General features: G+C 49.4%; 6 protein-coding genes across 6 annotated transcripts; 4 read left to right on the top strand and 2 right to left on the bottom strand.

Annotated features, from left to right (window-relative positions):
• Positions 1-5,898: 5,898 nt before the first annotated feature.
• Positions 5,899-6,513, top strand: A1O9_08496 (uncharacterized protein; the record flags this gene model as incomplete). The annotated part of the gene is made up of 2 exons (XM_013402882.1): positions 5,899-6,052; positions 6,104-6,513. The coding sequence occupies 2 exons, from the start codon at positions 5,899-5,901 to the stop codon at positions 6,511-6,513; spliced, it is 564 nt and encodes a 187-aa protein (XP_013258336.1).
• Positions 6,514-7,004: 491 nt separating this feature from the next.
• A1O9_08495 (uncharacterized protein) lies at positions 7,005-8,927 on the top strand (the record flags this gene model as incomplete). The annotated part of the gene is made up of 1 exon (XM_013402881.1): positions 7,005-8,927. One exon carries the CDS (start codon positions 7,005-7,007, stop codon positions 8,925-8,927), a length of 1,923 nt encoding a protein of 640 aa, XP_013258335.1.
• A 641-nt stretch (positions 8,928-9,568) lies between these two features.
• On the top strand, positions 9,569-10,987 carry A1O9_08494 (NAD-dependent aldehyde dehydrogenase; the record flags this gene model as incomplete). Its single annotated transcript, XM_013402880.1, has 1 exon — positions 9,569-10,987. The coding sequence occupies one exon, from the start codon at positions 9,569-9,571 to the stop codon at positions 10,985-10,987; it is 1,419 nt and encodes a 472-aa protein (XP_013258334.1).
• Positions 10,988-11,393: 406 nt separating this feature from the next.
• A1O9_08493 (pre-mRNA-splicing factor syf1) lies at positions 11,394-13,943 on the bottom strand (the record flags this gene model as incomplete). The annotated part of the gene is made up of 1 exon (XM_013402879.1): positions 11,394-13,943. One exon carries the CDS (start codon positions 13,941-13,943, stop codon positions 11,394-11,396), a length of 2,550 nt encoding a protein of 849 aa, XP_013258333.1.
• A 351-nt stretch (positions 13,944-14,294) lies between these two features.
• Positions 14,295-15,264, top strand: A1O9_08492 (V-type proton ATPase subunit D; the record flags this gene model as incomplete). Its single annotated transcript, XM_013402878.1, has 5 exons — positions 14,295-14,428; positions 14,480-14,490; positions 14,540-14,914; positions 14,962-15,012; positions 15,059-15,264. The coding sequence occupies 5 exons, from the start codon at positions 14,295-14,297 to the stop codon at positions 15,262-15,264; spliced, it is 777 nt and encodes a 258-aa protein (XP_013258332.1).
• A 134-nt stretch (positions 15,265-15,398) lies between these two features.
• A1O9_08491 (uncharacterized protein) lies at positions 15,399-16,217 on the bottom strand (the record flags this gene model as incomplete). Its single annotated transcript, XM_013402877.1, has 1 exon — positions 15,399-16,217. One exon carries the CDS (start codon positions 16,215-16,217, stop codon positions 15,399-15,401), a length of 819 nt encoding a protein of 272 aa, XP_013258331.1.
• Between the last annotated feature and the right edge of the window lie 766 nt (positions 16,218-16,983).

The raw sequence follows: 16,983 nt of genomic DNA, 5'->3' as shown, positions 1-16,983 counted from the left end.
GCCGTCCATCATGGCAACCGTCAACGGGGCTACGGTGGCCTTGGCCCCCCTTCCCCAACCCCGAGGGTTACGTTGTTGACTTCGACCATCCTCAACGAAATCTACTTGTGGGAATCTACTGCGCTGCGGGAATCGACATGGCTTTGGCGGTTCTCTTTCTCGCGCAACGCTTGTATGTGAAAATTGCTGTCCATCGCTCGTTTGGAATTGACGACTGCGCCAAGGCTATCATTCAGACAAAGTCCTTTGAGATTGTATACCAAGAGCGAAACGAATGAGTAATGTTCAACAGCTGAACGTGCGTTGTGTCAGTTCGACGTCGGGCTGAGCTCAAAAGTTACTGCTGCCCCTGGCAGCCCTGTATGATACTTTGCTGTACGGACACCTCAATGTTTACCAGCACAATGATGAAAAGGTTATAGCGTAAAGTGAGTCGAAGACATTGTAATAACCTGGCTGAGTATGCGATTAGCGAGTTCAAAGCAGTTCGGTGATCCTCGTTCCAAGGGCCTTTGTAAGAAGAACACATTACTAGATTGTCTAGACATTATATGCTGCTCAAGACTGCAGCATGATGGGAAGAAGTTAGATCTAGTGGTCCAAAACGAAGATAGCACGCCACACGAATACGAAGTGCCTTGGAAGTTACAAAAAGAATACAACCGTTGATGCATAGGTGCTACGCATAGTACATAGTAGTAATTATGCTGTTCTTTGTTTCTTCTTTATATCTGGGTTATCAAGTGCAGAGAGCGAACCCATCTAGATAGTTGGCAAATCTATTATTCTTGCTTTGAGAGAATCACCACCGTCGTAGCGTCGTACTTTATACTTCTATTAACTTCAGCACGTAAGAGATCTCGTGGTAAGGTGTTAGGAACTGCTCCCCTAACAAGTATATAGCTTATAGGTCCGAGAATACCTCGTACTTATATTTTGCCTGAGATCAAGACGTCCCCGCCGAAACCTTACTACGTAGTTTATTCGGTACTAGAACACTATATATAGTTGTTGGACTTGTTTACTATCGCTATTCTTCGTAGGATAAAGAAAAGAGAGGGAAATAAAGATGTTGTGTATACTAAAAGGAAAGCGAGAAGCGAAAAAGGAGGGGGCAAAAGAAAAAGGAGAGCAAAAAAGGCGGCGACGGGATTCGAACCCGCAATCTCTTGATTCGTAGTCAAGCGCGATACCATTTCGCCACGCCACCTGCAAGGTGCTGTAGGCCCGGGCGGTTCTGGTGAGAACTTGCCAAATGTGACGGAACTAAAAATTATAATAATAACTTAAAATTCTAGCACGTGATAGGGTATCTCCCGGAAACACGACAACAACTGTCTTTTAGTTCAAGTCCTAAGGAAATAAATACAAGGTGACGTCATTTTCTGGAAGCAGTTTCTACCTCTCTTCTGTGTAGCTAGCCTCAAGGATGCGAATAAATGGCGGAAGCCCGCTGCTGAGCAAAGTCTACGAGGGGGAACAGATTTTGCTTCAGTCTTAAAGCCACCCTCGACTACATTCTCACCTTGATTGAAATCTGTTCTAAAAGACACTGTGGCTTGCAGCTGCTAAATCCCTCGTCAGAGGAGGCTGAATCGACTGAGACTGAGCCACAGCTATTCAGCCTGAAAACATGGTGAAGGGATGGCTGCGTTGCAGGGAAATTGTGGGAATGTTTCGGGAGAGCTATTTGGGAGAGCTATTTCTCGGGAGCTCTAAATGCCAAGCGGTGCTAAAGCAATCTTAATCACACCCATTTTGTATGACAACAAGGTCCTCGTTCCACACCGTGCCATCAACTTGCCAATCAACCTCGCCGTCGACGCCTCGCCACGTAAGGCTGAGGTTTAATAAAGCCTCGTTACTCACTCACGGTCCTGTGACTCAGGTATAAAGCCTTGCTAACGGCCCTCCTGTAGCCTTGCCGTACGCTGCCTACGCCTTTTAGGCCGCCTGTTAAGTGCCGCCGGGGCTATAGAGGCAGGCGGCACTGCCTAGAGCGCCTTAGGCGAAGTAGGTAACGGTGTACGGCGCGGCCGAGGCCTCTTAGGAGTCCTTATAGGTAAAGCTATAGGTAGTGACCTTAGAGGGCTCTCTAGGATACTTTAAGAGAGTACTCGTCGCCTTATTTCTATAGTATCCTCCCCCTCTTCGAATAGTTTTAGCCCGTACAAGGTATATTCTAATATCTCATCCATTAATTACTCTATTTCCTGGGTCTCTTGTTGCCTTGCCTGTTGGAGCTCTCTCGAGCGCTCCTGACGGCGCCGTCGATCCGCCATTTCACTAGCTAATAATGCTCGTTTATTAGCTCTTCCGTGAGGGTTCCGGCGCGCTAGGTAGCTCTGGCGTACGAGATCTAGTTGGCTAAACGGGGTTTACTGTAGTTGATAGCTCCTCTAGGTGTTGCGTAAAAGAGTACTCGTTATTAACTCGATATATCTACTTATTTAGCCCTCAATACGTAACGATTCAACGTTAAATCGATGTCTCTCTTGTGGATCTAAATACCCTCGTAGCTGTGCTAATTAGCTAATAAGTGACGGCGTAATTTGACTCCCTAGCGCCTATAAAGGAGGGTTTTAAGGGGGAGGAGGTGCCTGAGGCACTAGTAAATTTGTATAAGGTCTTTGGACGCTATTATGAGGCCCTGGCGTTGGATAAAAAGGTATTCAATTAGTAGATTGAATAGAAGGCCCATTTAGCTACCAGCGCGGATGAACCAAGGTCTTTAATATAGCCAAATCCTCTAAATACGCCTTTTTTAGCTAGTGGCGGTAGGCAATGCCAAAGCGTAGTAGAACCTCGCATTCACAGCCACTTTGCGGTGGTATCACGTCCTGCCCATTGCTTATTTGCTCATCGAGAGCAGCCTACTCTCTCTCAAGGCGTATTACGGCGTATTTAGAGACTTTAAAGCGGAGCTGGTAAAAAGGAGGACTCTAGGCGAGTCGAGAGTAACTGGCCGCGGAGTTAGCCTCGTCTTGATCGATATCCTTAATTACGGAGTTGATCTTGCTCATAAGCCTTTTTACTAAGTCCTTAAGTAATAATTAAGCATTAACTAGCTCTCTAATAGTGTCATAATACGACTTACTTCTTTAGCTACTCGAGGCGCCTAAATTAGCGTATTTACGAGTATAAAAATAGGCTACCTTTTGCTCCTTTAGCATCTAAGTCTCCTCTAGGTATTCGGCGAATAATAGGCCCACGGATTTACCTAGGACTTAACGATTTATTACGAGGTCCTCTAAGGTTATTAATTTAAGGTATTCCTAGTATTTCGCCTTATAAATCGATTTTATATTATCCTACGGAGTACCCAATTGCCTTATCTTTGTCTCCATCGCCTAGACGGCGTGCTAGTTACAAAATTACTGTTTTACGGCTAGAAAGTGCTCCGGAATCGACGCCGTAAGGCCCTTATTTTAATCGCTAATAATAACCCGTGGAGGAGCGTAGGTAGGCTTAAATGGCCGTATAAAGTAGTGATCCTTAAGGCACTTCCAAAAGAAGCTATACGACGCCTTGTTCTCCTTAGGGCACTAGGAGAAGGCGATTAGAAAGGTTTTACCGCTATTTAACTAGCTAACAGCGACTAGGAGAGGTATCTTTAGCCGGTTTATATTGAAAGTACCGTCGATAACGAGGTAAAAATTACTTATAAAGCGCTATAAGACCCTTATTAATTTTAGGTAAGTAAACTAGGCTTATATAAGCTTTCTACTACTAACTTTACCTTACTTAGTACTTAAAACCTCACTCCTAGTCTTATAAATCTAGTTATTCTCTTGTAATTTAGCGAGGAGACCGAGAATCGACTTCTTATCCTTACCGTCTATCGGTTGCCTCCTTACTATATTATAGAATTCTCTACTAGATAAATATAGGGTAAAATCCTCGCTTTCTAAGATCCTCCGCGAATCCGAGTATACAATTTAAGTATTGCGATGAGCTATGGCCCTCGCTAGGAGTTCCTAGAACTTATAGAGGTGCTTTTTATAAGCAGGATATATAGTAATAGGGTTTTCTATAAGTTCATAACCGTAATGATTAAGTAAAACTTATATGAGTCTCTATTCTCTGCCGTGGGAGCTATCTATTCGATCGAGAGCTATAAAACTAACTCGTACGTACTAGGAATAGTTAGTTTGACGGATATTTATAAGCTCTCGCTTACGGCGAGAAGTGACAGCGCCGTCCTCGTTACGCCTCACTCGATCCTCTAAATCGCGAGTATTAAGAGTCTCTTTACCGTAGTGAATATACTTAATGACAACCGTAGGAGAGAGTTTACTTCCTCCGCCCTTGCGAACGATATCGAAGCCTTTTGCCAACGCAAAGACCCTTAAACGCGCCTCTACCTCGCTTTTACCAGCGAAAACCTCTCCTGGAACCGGATCCTGGCGCCAGTTTAAGGGCTGAGCGTTAATATAACGCTCGATGAGGTCTCTATAATGATTAAAGCAGCCTAGAGGCGCAATCCAAGGTGAAGAGGAGGTTATTTTGATACTGGTGAAGAGGAGGAGTCACAAACACTAAATTTGGCTATACAAAAGGTCGACGGCGAGGTATCGATGCAAGAATACAACTAGCGATGCTGTACGATGGAAAGAGATGGCTGTGCGGCCAGAATCACGCCCAAAATGGACTCCCTTGGCATGCCAAGGCATATCTTGGCATTTAGAGCTCCCGAGAAATAGCTCTCCCAAATAGCTCTCCCGAAACATTCCCGAAATTGTGGCACAGCATCCTTTCCACCAAACTCTATCTTCTCCCGCTGACTGGGAATGCCGGATTGAGCCAGAAAGCCTATGCTGGAGTTCACCAGCCACGATGGAGGTGACAACTGCATCCTAAAATGACACCGTCGCACTGGCCCGCAGTTCTCAAAGGTTTGTGGTCCAGAGCCGCTCGGTGTGCGGGTTGACACTTGCTGGTGCTTGACTAGCTCCCTAAGCAATCCAATCATTTTATTGTGGACGGCCAATATGGAAATCGTAGTCTTGGGCTAGCCAACCTCGATGGTCTCCAAACCATCGATGTCGCAGAAGTCTTCGATACTGCCTATTGATATCAGCATTCGGTGAAACAATATTCACAGCAACGTCACAATGGCCCACTTCAGTTTTGCATTTATACTTGCTCATGCCATCTTGGAGGACGTTTATCTCATGCTCCAACTTGGCCCATCTCAAGCCGAATTCCATTCCTGCTGTTCCCTTCATCTTTAACCAGGCGCCAATAATGGTCACCCTACCACACAGAATGCATAATTGTGATTCCTTTACGACAACGCGGCCCAAAGCGAATTCTAAGCATCGCCTATCAGTGCTTGCTGAGGAGATTCCACTACCAGGAGCACCCCCCGTGATTGACTTTTCTGGTAAGTAGAGGCACATCATATTCTTCTTGACTCGACTAATCGGCTCGGCAGCATTCTATGGGAATAATCAATCCGAGAAGCAGCGCCTCGTGGACGAAGTTCGACAAGCATGTTTAGCGAAAGGGTTCTTCCAGATTGTGAACCATAGTGTTTCCGAAGAACTCCAATCTGCAATGTTTAGCAGTCCAAGGACCTTTTCTCTCTTTCTAGCGAAAAGAAGTTGAAACTTGATAAAGGTTGGTGGGGGGAGAAGCAGTCGACTCGTCAATGCTGACTCTTGCGTCATTATAGCTCAACACCCAAATAAGCTTGGATAGGAGCCTGTTCGATCCCAAAACTTCGAAGGGAAGACCGCTGGAGACTTGAAAGAAGGGTTTTTCATTGGGCGAAAACTTCCGGCCGATCATGAATATGTCAAAGAAGGAAGGATTCATTGTGGTCAAAATGCCTATCCACAGAGTGTGCCAGACCCGTTGTTCTTCGAGCAGACAGTCGACAGATACCATGCAACCATGACAGGATTAGCGGAAGATGTGCTCAGTGTGATCGCTATGACATTAGACCTTGATCCAGCCTACTTTCGAGAATTCTGCAGCGAGCCTGCTGCTGTCTTGAGACTGTTGCACTATCCCCCTCAGGCTCCCGACGCTAGCGAGGATGAGCGAGGTGAGAGAAACCACAGCCTATTTGTTCTAACCATTTGACTGACTCTAGTAGGCATCGGTGCGCACACTGGTTTCGGCGGGATCACACTTCTTCTGCAGGATGAAGTGGGAGGCCTCCAGGTTTTCGATGAACCCACTCTCTCATGGATCGATGTCAAGCCTACGCCCGGTGCCTTTGTGGTCAATTTGGGCAATGTGATGATGAGATGGTCCAATGACCGATATGTTTCAAATCTCCATCGCGTCATCAACAGCAGCGGCAAGGAACGCTACAGTATACCGTTCTTCTATTCAGGTAACCCTGACTTCGTGATTGGGTGCCTTCCGGGGTGCGAGGACGGGTCGAGAGGGTCCAAATATGACCCTATGAAGGTCCAGGACTGGATCTTTGGGCGGCATACCAACACATTCAAGGAAGCCAAAGGATTAAATGAGCTGTCAGCCCTTGCAAAAGTGGCGTGATGGAGTATCGGTCAGAGGCTACGCAGCCTTTTTTTCGGGTTTATTCATCTACCAGGTTTAAGTTGCTTAGTCACCATGCGTCAGCAGCCTTCCCGGCCGTGTATAGACGATCAGCATACCAGCGTCACCTACCTTTTTGTTCCCTTCATTCTTCAACTAAATACGAGTCAATTGTACTTTCTTCAAGCTATTCATCTGCTACACAATCCTGCTAACTTGATTGGGAAGTTAGACGAGGCGGGTAGCTGCAGAGATTATTCTCAATTGAGCAACTTAACTTATACCACTCCAGGTTTCCTAACAAGACACGACTGCTAACCAGCTATCTGCTGAATTTTCAATCACACAAAATCCAAAATCAACAGTTCATGGCTAATATAGGAGTCCACCAACCTTCAGAACATATATGAGCCTCCAGCCCACGGTTGTTTGCGGTCACACCAACAGCTGGTACTTGATGCGTTCAACAGTGCGGTATTCAGTATTATGTTATGTCCAACGCAAACGAGAAGTTGCATCATGCTAACGATGTGGGGAATCCATCAAGCAAGTTTTCTCGGCAAAGGCCCAATGTTCCTGAGGTATCAACAGTCAACCAACCGAGCCTAGCCAAAGTCCTTGCACCATTCGGCTCAAGCCTTTCAAGCCTTTCAAGCATAGGCCAGAATTTATCGCCAGCAGAAGAACATGCAAGCGCTTTTCGAGTCGAGTTGACCGCCCCATCTAAGCCTTACTCGTCAGAAACAACTTCTTCCTCCTCATCCAGACGAATTGCCCACAAGGGAACATCTCAGGATGCAAGCCCAACTCCACCCAACGTCTTCCATTCTTTATCAGGTCCAGATAAAGTTGCGACCTCCCACACACAAAACGTAGGCCATTTCCCATATTCGCTTGCCGCAAGAGCGTCAACAGAAGGAAGAAGCCTCTCTGATGAGGTAATTCCATTGCATCGCCGGTTGGCAAAAGTCAATAGTCCGGCCCACAACCCAGGCATTGGGAGAGATGTGAAGGGATCCGCTGTAGCTTCCCAAGATACGGTATTTAGTACAACCAAAGAACTACAGGTAGTACTATCTGCAACGAAAAAGAGGGGAGCGAATCAGAAATTGAATATACCTCGCTTGGAGAACACTACTCCCACTCAGGCCGGCAAACATGACGTGGATCAACCTGTGATGACTGGAAGAAAAGCCAAAATTTCCAAGAAACGAGAAAAGCCTCATGCTGTCTCTATTGCCAGGGTTACGAAGCCTAGCCGACGTCCGGGCCAACAGTTTGAGATGCAATGGCGTGTCGGTCAAGCTCCCAGGATTGGACTGCAACAAAGCCATGAGCAGATACAATATGAGCGTATTGTATCTTCAATAACACGTTACTACTCTGGAAATTCTGAGGCCCGTTGGAAGACTGCACTGTCTCAGAGTACGGCAAAATTGGATCAGAACTTTGAGTCGCTGCGGTACATGGGGTTGGTAGTCACTGTAGCTGCCCTCGTCACGGCGGGTCGCTCCTTGCAAGCCTATGAAGCACTGGACAAAATAATTCCGACGGCCCGAAATATGCTGTTGTCCCAGCACCCGATGAGCTTCTGGCTTCTTGTTGATCAGATCATGGACACATCGCACACCGTACTGGGTAAACTGCGTGCAGAAATTACCAAAAATCTTGCTAGCCTTGCGAGCAGTCTGCTGGGCCCCTCGCATCCGTTCACCATACTCCTCCACACTCGCTTGACAGACGAGCAGAAACGAGTATTGCGGATGAAAGCTCAAATGGTTGTTCATCAAGAGATGGTACGTGTCTTTGGCCTATATGAGTATCAGACTTTTATCCAGTTCGGATACACTGCACGGACGGTTTTGGAAGGTGGGGACCCAGGAGGAGCCATCAACATGATTAGCCAGATAAATGAAGTCCTGGAACGGCAATATGGCCTCAACTCCGCCATGCCGACGCTTGGAATGATTGAACAAGCTCGGTATGAATTTGTCAGTGGCTCCTCAAGTGTAATGCTGGAGTGCTTGCTGGCAGATGCTCTTCGACGCAATCATATACTCTTGACCGGAGGCGCGAACGGACAAGGCCAGACCTTGGATAAGGCAGAATCTGCACTCCGGAACGACGGGCTGTTGTTCATGCGTATCGGAGCACTGAGAATGCTCGGACGCGTCCACGTGCGGAGGAGGAATTTCGGAGCCGCGATACATCATTTCGAGCAGGCCGTGGTGGCTGCTCGACCGCTTCTGAAGCCAGGATGTAACACCATCAGAATGTATGAGGCCGACCTCGAGATTGCAAAACTTCTCGAGGTCGAGCAGGCGATGGGCGTTCTAGGCGCTAGTGATCCATCTGATCGACTTGCGAATCCAATGAGTATTACGCAGTGGGTCCCGGCAGAAGATAGGATGTAGCTGACTGTCTCGATAAAGATTGCAGCACCTCAGTCCGGTTTGAGCGAGGTTTTCATATATACACGATTATCCTTAGAGAGAGCCTCGAAGTCCATCATCCTTGGGGAAAGGTAAAATAACCCAATGCAAGTACAAATAAAAACATAGGTACACGATCCATCATTCAACCTTCTCCCTTGCTGCTTCAGCCTTGGGGTGGCTGATGGAAGTGGCACAAGGCTGCATCCATAGGGCTATTGCGTCACGATTACTTGGTATCCCCACCACCGTAAATCCGCTCCTGATCGCCCATAGTGCGTACACAGTACTCGTAGGAAGCACTGGGACGTCTTACTGGGCACCACGTACCGCTGAAACCAATAACTATGCCGGGGACACCCGCCGCTTCTCATTGACGAGTTGATCTCCAGGTGGGGGACGAGGGGCAACACCAAAATTTCATGTTTGTTGATTCATTTCTACATCCAATTATTGACAAAGGCCTCTGTCTCGGCTCGATCCTCATCGACGAAAATACCGCTTACCACCGTGCTCTCGGCAACCACGTTGCATTTGATCTCTTACTGGGAGAAGTGTCCAAATTGCATTCAAACCACCAACTAGCTTCGCATCGCAGCTGACGTACCACACCCTCTCTAAACATGGCTGTCGAAGCTATCACGACCATCTCGCCGACCACCAACAAACCCGTCCTCACACGACACGGCCTCGCACCCGAGGATATCCTAAAACTCGGGGTGACTGCACAGGCGGCGCAGAAATCCTATCTCCAGACCCACGCAACACTCTCCAGCCGGCAGCAGATCGTCGCGCGCGCACTCGAACTCCTCCTCCAACGACAAGATGAGCTGGCACTGGAGTTGACGGAGCAAATGGGTCGCCCGATCGCATATACAGCCAAGGAGATCACGACGGCGGTGAAGCGAGCAGAGTACCTGAACAAGATCGCGCCGGAGGTGATCGACGTGGAGTACCCAGGCGAGGCGGAGGCAGGGTTCAAGCGATACCTGCGCCGGGAGCCGGTCGGGGTGGTGCTGGTGATATTTGCGTGGAATTATCCGTACCTGATCCTCGTCAACAGCTTGATTCCCGCGCTGCTGGCCGGGAACAGCGTCATTCTCAAGCCGAGCCCGCAGACGCCGACGATCGTCGAGCATGTCGTGGAGATCTTCAAGGAGGCCGGCCTACCGGAGAATGTAATGCAGTATCTTCACTGCGGCTCGCCGACGGATCTGCAGCCGTTGATCCTCAGTCCGGACGTCAATCATATCTGCTTTACGGGCTCGGTGGCGGGTGGGCTGGCGATTCAGCAGATCGCGGCCTCGCGCGTCAATGTCTCGGTCGGCCTGGAGCTCGGTGGGAAGGATCCCGCATACATCCGGGCAGATGTGGACGCGGCGTGGGCAGCTGAGGAAATCGTGGACGGCGCTATATTCAACTCTGGGCAATCGTGCTGCTCGATCGAGCGCGTCTATGTGCATGAAGACATTTACGATAGGTTTGTCGATGCGGTCAAGAAGATCCTGGCTGGGTACCGCCTAGGCGACCCGTCGGAAAAGGCGACGCACATCGGTCCCGTGGTGTCCTCGCGGTCCAAAGACGCCATTGCGGCGCAGGTGAAAGACGCACTTTCTAAAGGCGCCAAAGACGAGACACCATCAAACGCGACCTTCTCCTCGCCTCCGTCTACAGGAGGAAATTGGGTGGCCCCCGTGCTTCTCACGCATGTCAATCACGACATGGCCGTGATGACAGAGGAGACATTCGGGCCCGTGATTCCCGTGCAGAAAGTGTCGTCGGACGACGAGGCCGTCTCGCTGATGAACGACAGCGTGTTTGGCTTGACGGCGTCGGTCTGGACCAAAGACATCGCTGCGGGCGAGAAGCTGGCCCGCCACGTTCAGGCTGGCACTGTCTTCGTCAATCGCGCGGATTTCCCGAGCCCTGATCTTGCCTGGACCGGCTGGAAGGATAGCGGCAAAGGTGTCACATTGAGCAGGTTTGGTTTTGACCAGTTCCTCAAGTTGCAGAGTGTCCATGTTAAGGAGCATCCTAAGTAGTACGAGGATGAAAACGGATCTTAAGAAGAGTGGGAGAGTATCGCTGGTATGTCGGACTATGAGATTGGCCAGTTCAGAAACGGTTCATCAACTACTGGTTCGCATTGGTGGGTAGGATGGTCTCGCATTTGGTGTTCGTAGTACCGGCGTATATGCCTACTCGCAGTTGCAGTATCGAAATATGGAAGAACGTAGCTGAATGTTTGATTTCTTGCATGGCAGTTGTTTTGGCCCATGAAGAGGCTTACCAGACCACCATGCACTAACTAACAACCTGACTCTAAGTACGGGGTCATAGAAGCGAAAATTAAAGTACAGTTTCGAATGAAAATGAGCTGAAATCGAAAGATCTTTACAGCTCATTGGGCCCTCCAGTTCATTCATCCTCATGCTGATATTGGTTCGTTTAATCATCATCATCTTCTATGTCGACATCGATGGCGTCGGGATTTGCTGCCACCCCAGTGACTGGTTTCTCTTCTTGCTTCGAAGCTGGAGGCTGATTTCCCCCCTCAGGGCCAGAACTTGCCGCTACGAATCCCACTGGCGCACGGGCTTGCCGCTCCAATGCGGCCATTGCATCAACGTTTCTATCGGGCTCGTCCTGATCGCCTGCATCTGGTGTAGATGCCACAGCAGCTTGGCCTCTCTTCACCGCCTGGCTTGCGATGTAATTGACGTCTGTGTTGAACTTGGCTGCCACGCTCCTCTTGACTCTAAGCATTTCCTTGAATGTGTCCTCGTTACCGTGGGCGACCTCGAACTTCTCCCATACAACCCAGAAAGAGTTGTCCACACGTGGGTCCGCAAACTGGCTTGCGTGGCCGTAGATGGCTCTTGCTCGATCGATCTCACCCAGCCTTCGTTCCATCTCGGCAAACTTGAGGCACATAGCTTTGGCCTCGGCATCAGGAAGCGCCGCAATTGCACGCTCGTAAATTGGCCGAGTCGAAGTCAGTCCGAAATTGGAGGCGGATTTGGAAATGTAGAACTCGAACATGGCCAGTCGATCGCCATCCGAGACGGAGCGAGTTGCTCGCTCGTATACGCGCATGGCCGACCGAGCGAGTCCACGCTCCTCCTCCAAATCACCATACATTAGGTAGATGGCTTTGGCGAACTCGGGAGGGCAGTTTTCCACAGCTTGTTCGAAAAGGTCACGGAGGCGTTCGATGCCAATTTTGTGATTGACAGCTTTGGTCAGATAGAGGTTCCACAGCTCGAAGGCGACTGGGTAGCTGAAGACGTCAAGCCCACGTTCGTATACCTTGAAAGACTCCTCGTAGTATCCCGCCTCCTCTAGAAGATTTGCATAATTGACAATGGTGTTTGGAGTAGCAATGCGAAGTTCCAAAACGCGATCGTATGCCGCCCGTGCCTCATCCAGAGTTCCGACAGACTCGACCAGGTCGATGTAGAAGGACCACACTTTCCAAGATTTGTGCACTCTCTGTTGTGGTGAAAGTGTCTCGTCGAAATATTCGACGGTGCTTCGTTTGGGTGCCTGCACAGCTTTGGCCATGACTTTCATTGCTCCGTCAAAATTGTCATTGCGAAGTTCCATCTCGGCCCATCCTACCCACGTCTCTGCCAGCTCCGCGACTGACTTGTAGGGTACCTTGACTGACTTATCTAGAATGAGCCTGGCCGTTTCTAAGTCACCCGCTTCCTCATAGAATTTCGCATAGTTAAGCCACAGCTCATGGAATTTGCCAATGGCCCTTTTTGGCGCAATAGCGGCAATTGCATCAGTATAGGTCTGCACGACTTCTTCCTTGTTGTCGCTCCAGAGTGCGACCCGCTTCTGCCATTCTACAACGTTGTTTGGGTTCTGCCGCAAGAGGACATCGTTCACTAAGAACGGCCGCCGATCCATCAAGTGCTCAAAACGCATCATGCGCATGTCCACATCGTAATCCTTCTCTGCGTCAACGACGCCCTTCGCAGCACGGATAGAGGCGGCGTCCATGAGCGTAGAGAGGATTGATTCTTCGAACTCGACATAAGCATCGAATATCATGGTGAAATCTCGCACGGTCATAACTGTAGTAACCCCCTCCTCGAAGACGTCTCGGGCTCGTTCAAAATCTCCGCGGGTGATCCAGTAGGTAGCAAGGCCTGCCCAAAGCTTGCCCCTCTGGTCTGCGAATCTTTCTATGCCACTTCGAATGATGGTATCGGCATCGAAAGACGAGACCGAGCTGTCCCCAAGCTCCCTCGCCTTGCTGACCATCAACTCAACCATCTCACTCCAGAGTTGAAATTCACTCTTGATGTGCTTGGATTTGAATTTGGGATTGTCCAGAATGCGGATGTATTGCTTGACGGCGTCCAGATAGTGACCATTGTCGACCAACAGATCTATGTAATCCTCAACGTCTTCAGGGTGCGCCTGAACATATCGGGCCCATATCTTCACAGCTGTCTCTCCGGATGCTGAGTTGGCAAAGGACTTATACAATTTCCATATGCGATTATGCTGTGTAATGGGTAGAGCTCGTAGGGCGCGATCGAACGTTCTTCGCGTCTTGGTGACGTATGGCTGGCGGAGCAGAAATGTGAGGTACATCTCCCAGACGACTGGCATCTTATTCAAGAGAACAAGGGCTCGCTCGAAGAGTGCATTGACTTTCGTGAATTCTGCTCGGTACTTGACAGGGTTTTTCTTCTTCAGATGTTTGACCCTGAAGCTCAGATACATCTTCCATAGTTTGTAGGACCTCGGAAGTCGTATGCACGCCCTCTCTTGAACAAATGCCTGCTCATGTATCGTACCATTGCGCATCTTGTAATCGATGTATGTAAGCCACGGTCGAATGCTCCCGGGATTGCGGAGGACATCTTGTTCGTAGATGGCGTCCTCGCTGGCAATCAGGTAGAAATCGGGTTTGAGGGAGTGAGAGGGTACCATGGAGACGGTCGACCTGGAGTCTGGGACCCGTACGATTCCAGGCATCGCAAGCGGTGTCGTGTCGTGCAGAAGGACGAAGCTCGCGTTTCAGAAAATGCGAAACTAACTGGCACCTCTCCGAGAAGATCAGGCGCCTGATAGAACAGGCAGGTCTAGCGAGGGAGTTATTCGGTAGAACGTTTAGCCTGAACAAGTCTTGGCAGCCTTAGGTGTGCCCGCAGCCTTGCATGAGCAGCCATCTAGAGCAGCAGCTGCGGTGACTTCTGTCACTTCATGCTGTATCTCCCTAACATTCCCATCCTATACCTCACCCGCGAGACAGACAAAGGGCGCAGGTGCGCTTGACATCCAATATGTCCTCAGGCGCAGGGGTATGCTATCTTTGTGGTGCGTGACATGACCAGTGCTAACACGATCCAGCGGGAGGCCGTCTTCCCAACCCGACAGGCCTTGGGCCAAATGAACAGTAAGCTGAAGGGCGCTCAGACAGGCCACAGCTTGCTCAAGAGGAAGAGTGAGGCTTTGACGAAGTAAGGAAATAGCGCACTGGTTCTTGTACATATGCTAACTATAAGTTCTAGGCGGTTTAGAGGTGGGCAATATTAAGAGCCTCTGTTCGATGCTGTGCTGAACCATTACAGAAATTCTCAAGCGAATTGATGAAGCGAAAAGAAAGATGGGCAGAGTGATGCAGATTGCTTCATTCTCGCTCGCGGAGGTCAGCTACGCCGTCGGCGGAGACATTGGCTATCAAATCCAAGAGTCTGTCAAGAATGCACGCTTCAGGATTAAGACCAAACAAGAGAATGTTTCTGGCGTTTTCCTGCCTCAGTTCGAAGGCTTCACAAAAGACGAGATCAATGACTTTGGCTTGACCGGCCTTGGAAAAGGTGGTCAGCAAGTCCAGCGGTGCCGAGAAACATACACTAGGGCCGTCGAAGCACTAGTCGAGCTCGCAAGTCTGCAGACAGCCTTTGTTATTCTGGATGAAGTTATCAAGGTGGTTAATAGGCGAGGTATAATGTCTCACACACGATCTGGGTGGCGTATGCTAACGACTCAGTTAACGCTATTGAACATGTTATCATCCCACGAACTGAGAACACTATCAAGTGTATGGCGGACCTCCTTTCGCTGTATATGCGCTAACGAGACAATAGATATCAACTCCGAACTCGACGAGCTTGACCGTGAAGAGTTCTACAGATTGAAGAAGGTTTCCAACAAGAAACAGCGAGACCAAGCAGCCGCGGATAAGGAGATTCTTGCACAGAGAGAGAAAAATAAAAACGCAGCAGCGACATCGGAGAATCAGGAGGCCGCAGATGTGCTGGGTGAGCATGAAGATGACGATGTTATCTTTTAAGACTACTCATGCTTACAAACGCCTACCGAATCTACCACCCAGCCCGCCTTTATGCAAGGGTATCAAGCCTGTAAACCTAACTCCAGTAGAGAATATGATGCTTTTCATGACGGCGTTGGAAGCTGCAGCCATATTTAAGCTCGTTGATAAGTGACTCTGATACCTTTTCCCTCGTCACCAAGCTGCATCCCCGCGGTGGCCTCCTTTGCACTGATGGCACCAGCCTCCGCTTCGTATTCCACGAATGCGATGCCTTTTCTCCCGGGCACCATTCTGACCTCCTTGAAACCTTCGAATCGGCTGAATATCCTCGACAAACCATCGGCATCGTAGCTGTCCGGGAGATCGCGCAGGAACAAAATCTTGTTCGGAGGCAAGTACTCGTCCGGTATGATCGCAGCATTATTCGTGCCAGAGGCCTTGAGACCCGCACCTTTGACAGCTTTGACGGGTCTCGCGGCCAGACCAGACGGATCCTGCGGTCCAGCAGCTGGTGCCGGCCGCTTCAATTTCTGTTGTGTTGCCTCCAACGCCTGCTTCCTCTCTTTTTCTGCAAGTCTCGCCCTCTTCCACTTCTCGAGACCTTGCTCCCCGTCTTCTCTCAGGACAGTGGCATCGGACCTAGTCCGTGCGAACTCTAGTTGCATGGGCTTATCGAAAAGCTCGAAGCCGTTGACTTCTTCGATCGCCGCGGCTGCAGCTTCAGGTTTGTCGAAGACAATGAATGCCTGGCCTTTCGCTTTGAGGTTGGTCTTCGCGACGAGGTCGACGATGGTGCCAAACTCGGAGAAAATCTCGGTCAGTGCGGTTTTCAGTGCGTCGACCTTTATCCGCTCTTCGAGGTTCTTGACGTAGATTCTGCGTTCAAATATATTAGCATCGTGACCTCGGTGTGCGCAAGAGGGATGTCGCTCATACGTCGAACTGGGAGGGTTTTGCGTTGCGCTCGCCATCACCGATACGTGGTAAGTAGAGAAGTTCGAGAGACCGATAACCCTGTATATACTGCCATTCAATAATAGTTTGCACAACACGTGGGGAGCGGGCAGTGACGAGGCTTTACAGACGATGTCCTCTCCCTTAGGGTCACATGAGATGCCTTGGCTGTGGTCACGTGCGCTATTATTTTCTTGCCGCTTTTAATGCGCAGGAAAGGGACGAGAATCACATCCGCCTCATCAGCGATTTCGCAATGTGGGGAACTGCTCTTGCTGTCGCTTTCACCTCGACAGCATCGTCCACTATTGCGAAACGTGTTTATTGTTCTATGCTCATTCATCACCTGACGGACTTGATTTACCTTATGAAAATTCAGGCTATGCTGTTTATTGAGAAAAACTATTCGGCGTGAAATTAATTATTACCAGGCTCCAAAACCAGCTCAAAGTTAACTCTTAGCTTGTCAGGCAAACGCGCGAGGATCTTATGTCCATGCTCGTTGGTCCCGTGAGCCTTCCCGTGTGGCATGCGGCCTATTGTCTTTGCTCCCTCTTCGTTTGATGGTTTGAATATCACAAGACGGATCGCAAAAGGCCTTCTGTCAAGAGCAGCCCTCATGAGGACGGAACCTAAACAGTCACCCGCCACACAGCATCTTTCTCCATTACCGCTCTATGCTTATAAGGCATATTCAGCATGCGATGCCGAACGGTCCAATGGAGAACTGGATCCGAGCCCATAATAGGGCGGGGCAGAGCCATATTCATACCCATCCTCGCA

Source organism: Exophiala aquamarina (assembly GCF_000709125.1).
Source record: "Exophiala aquamarina CBS 119918 chromosome Unknown aczIA-supercont1.7, whole genome shotgun sequence".
Taxonomy (NCBI): Eukaryota; Fungi; Ascomycota; class Eurotiomycetes; order Chaetothyriales; family Herpotrichiellaceae; genus Exophiala; species Exophiala aquamarina.
This window is presented reverse-complemented; position numbering and strand designations above follow the sequence as displayed.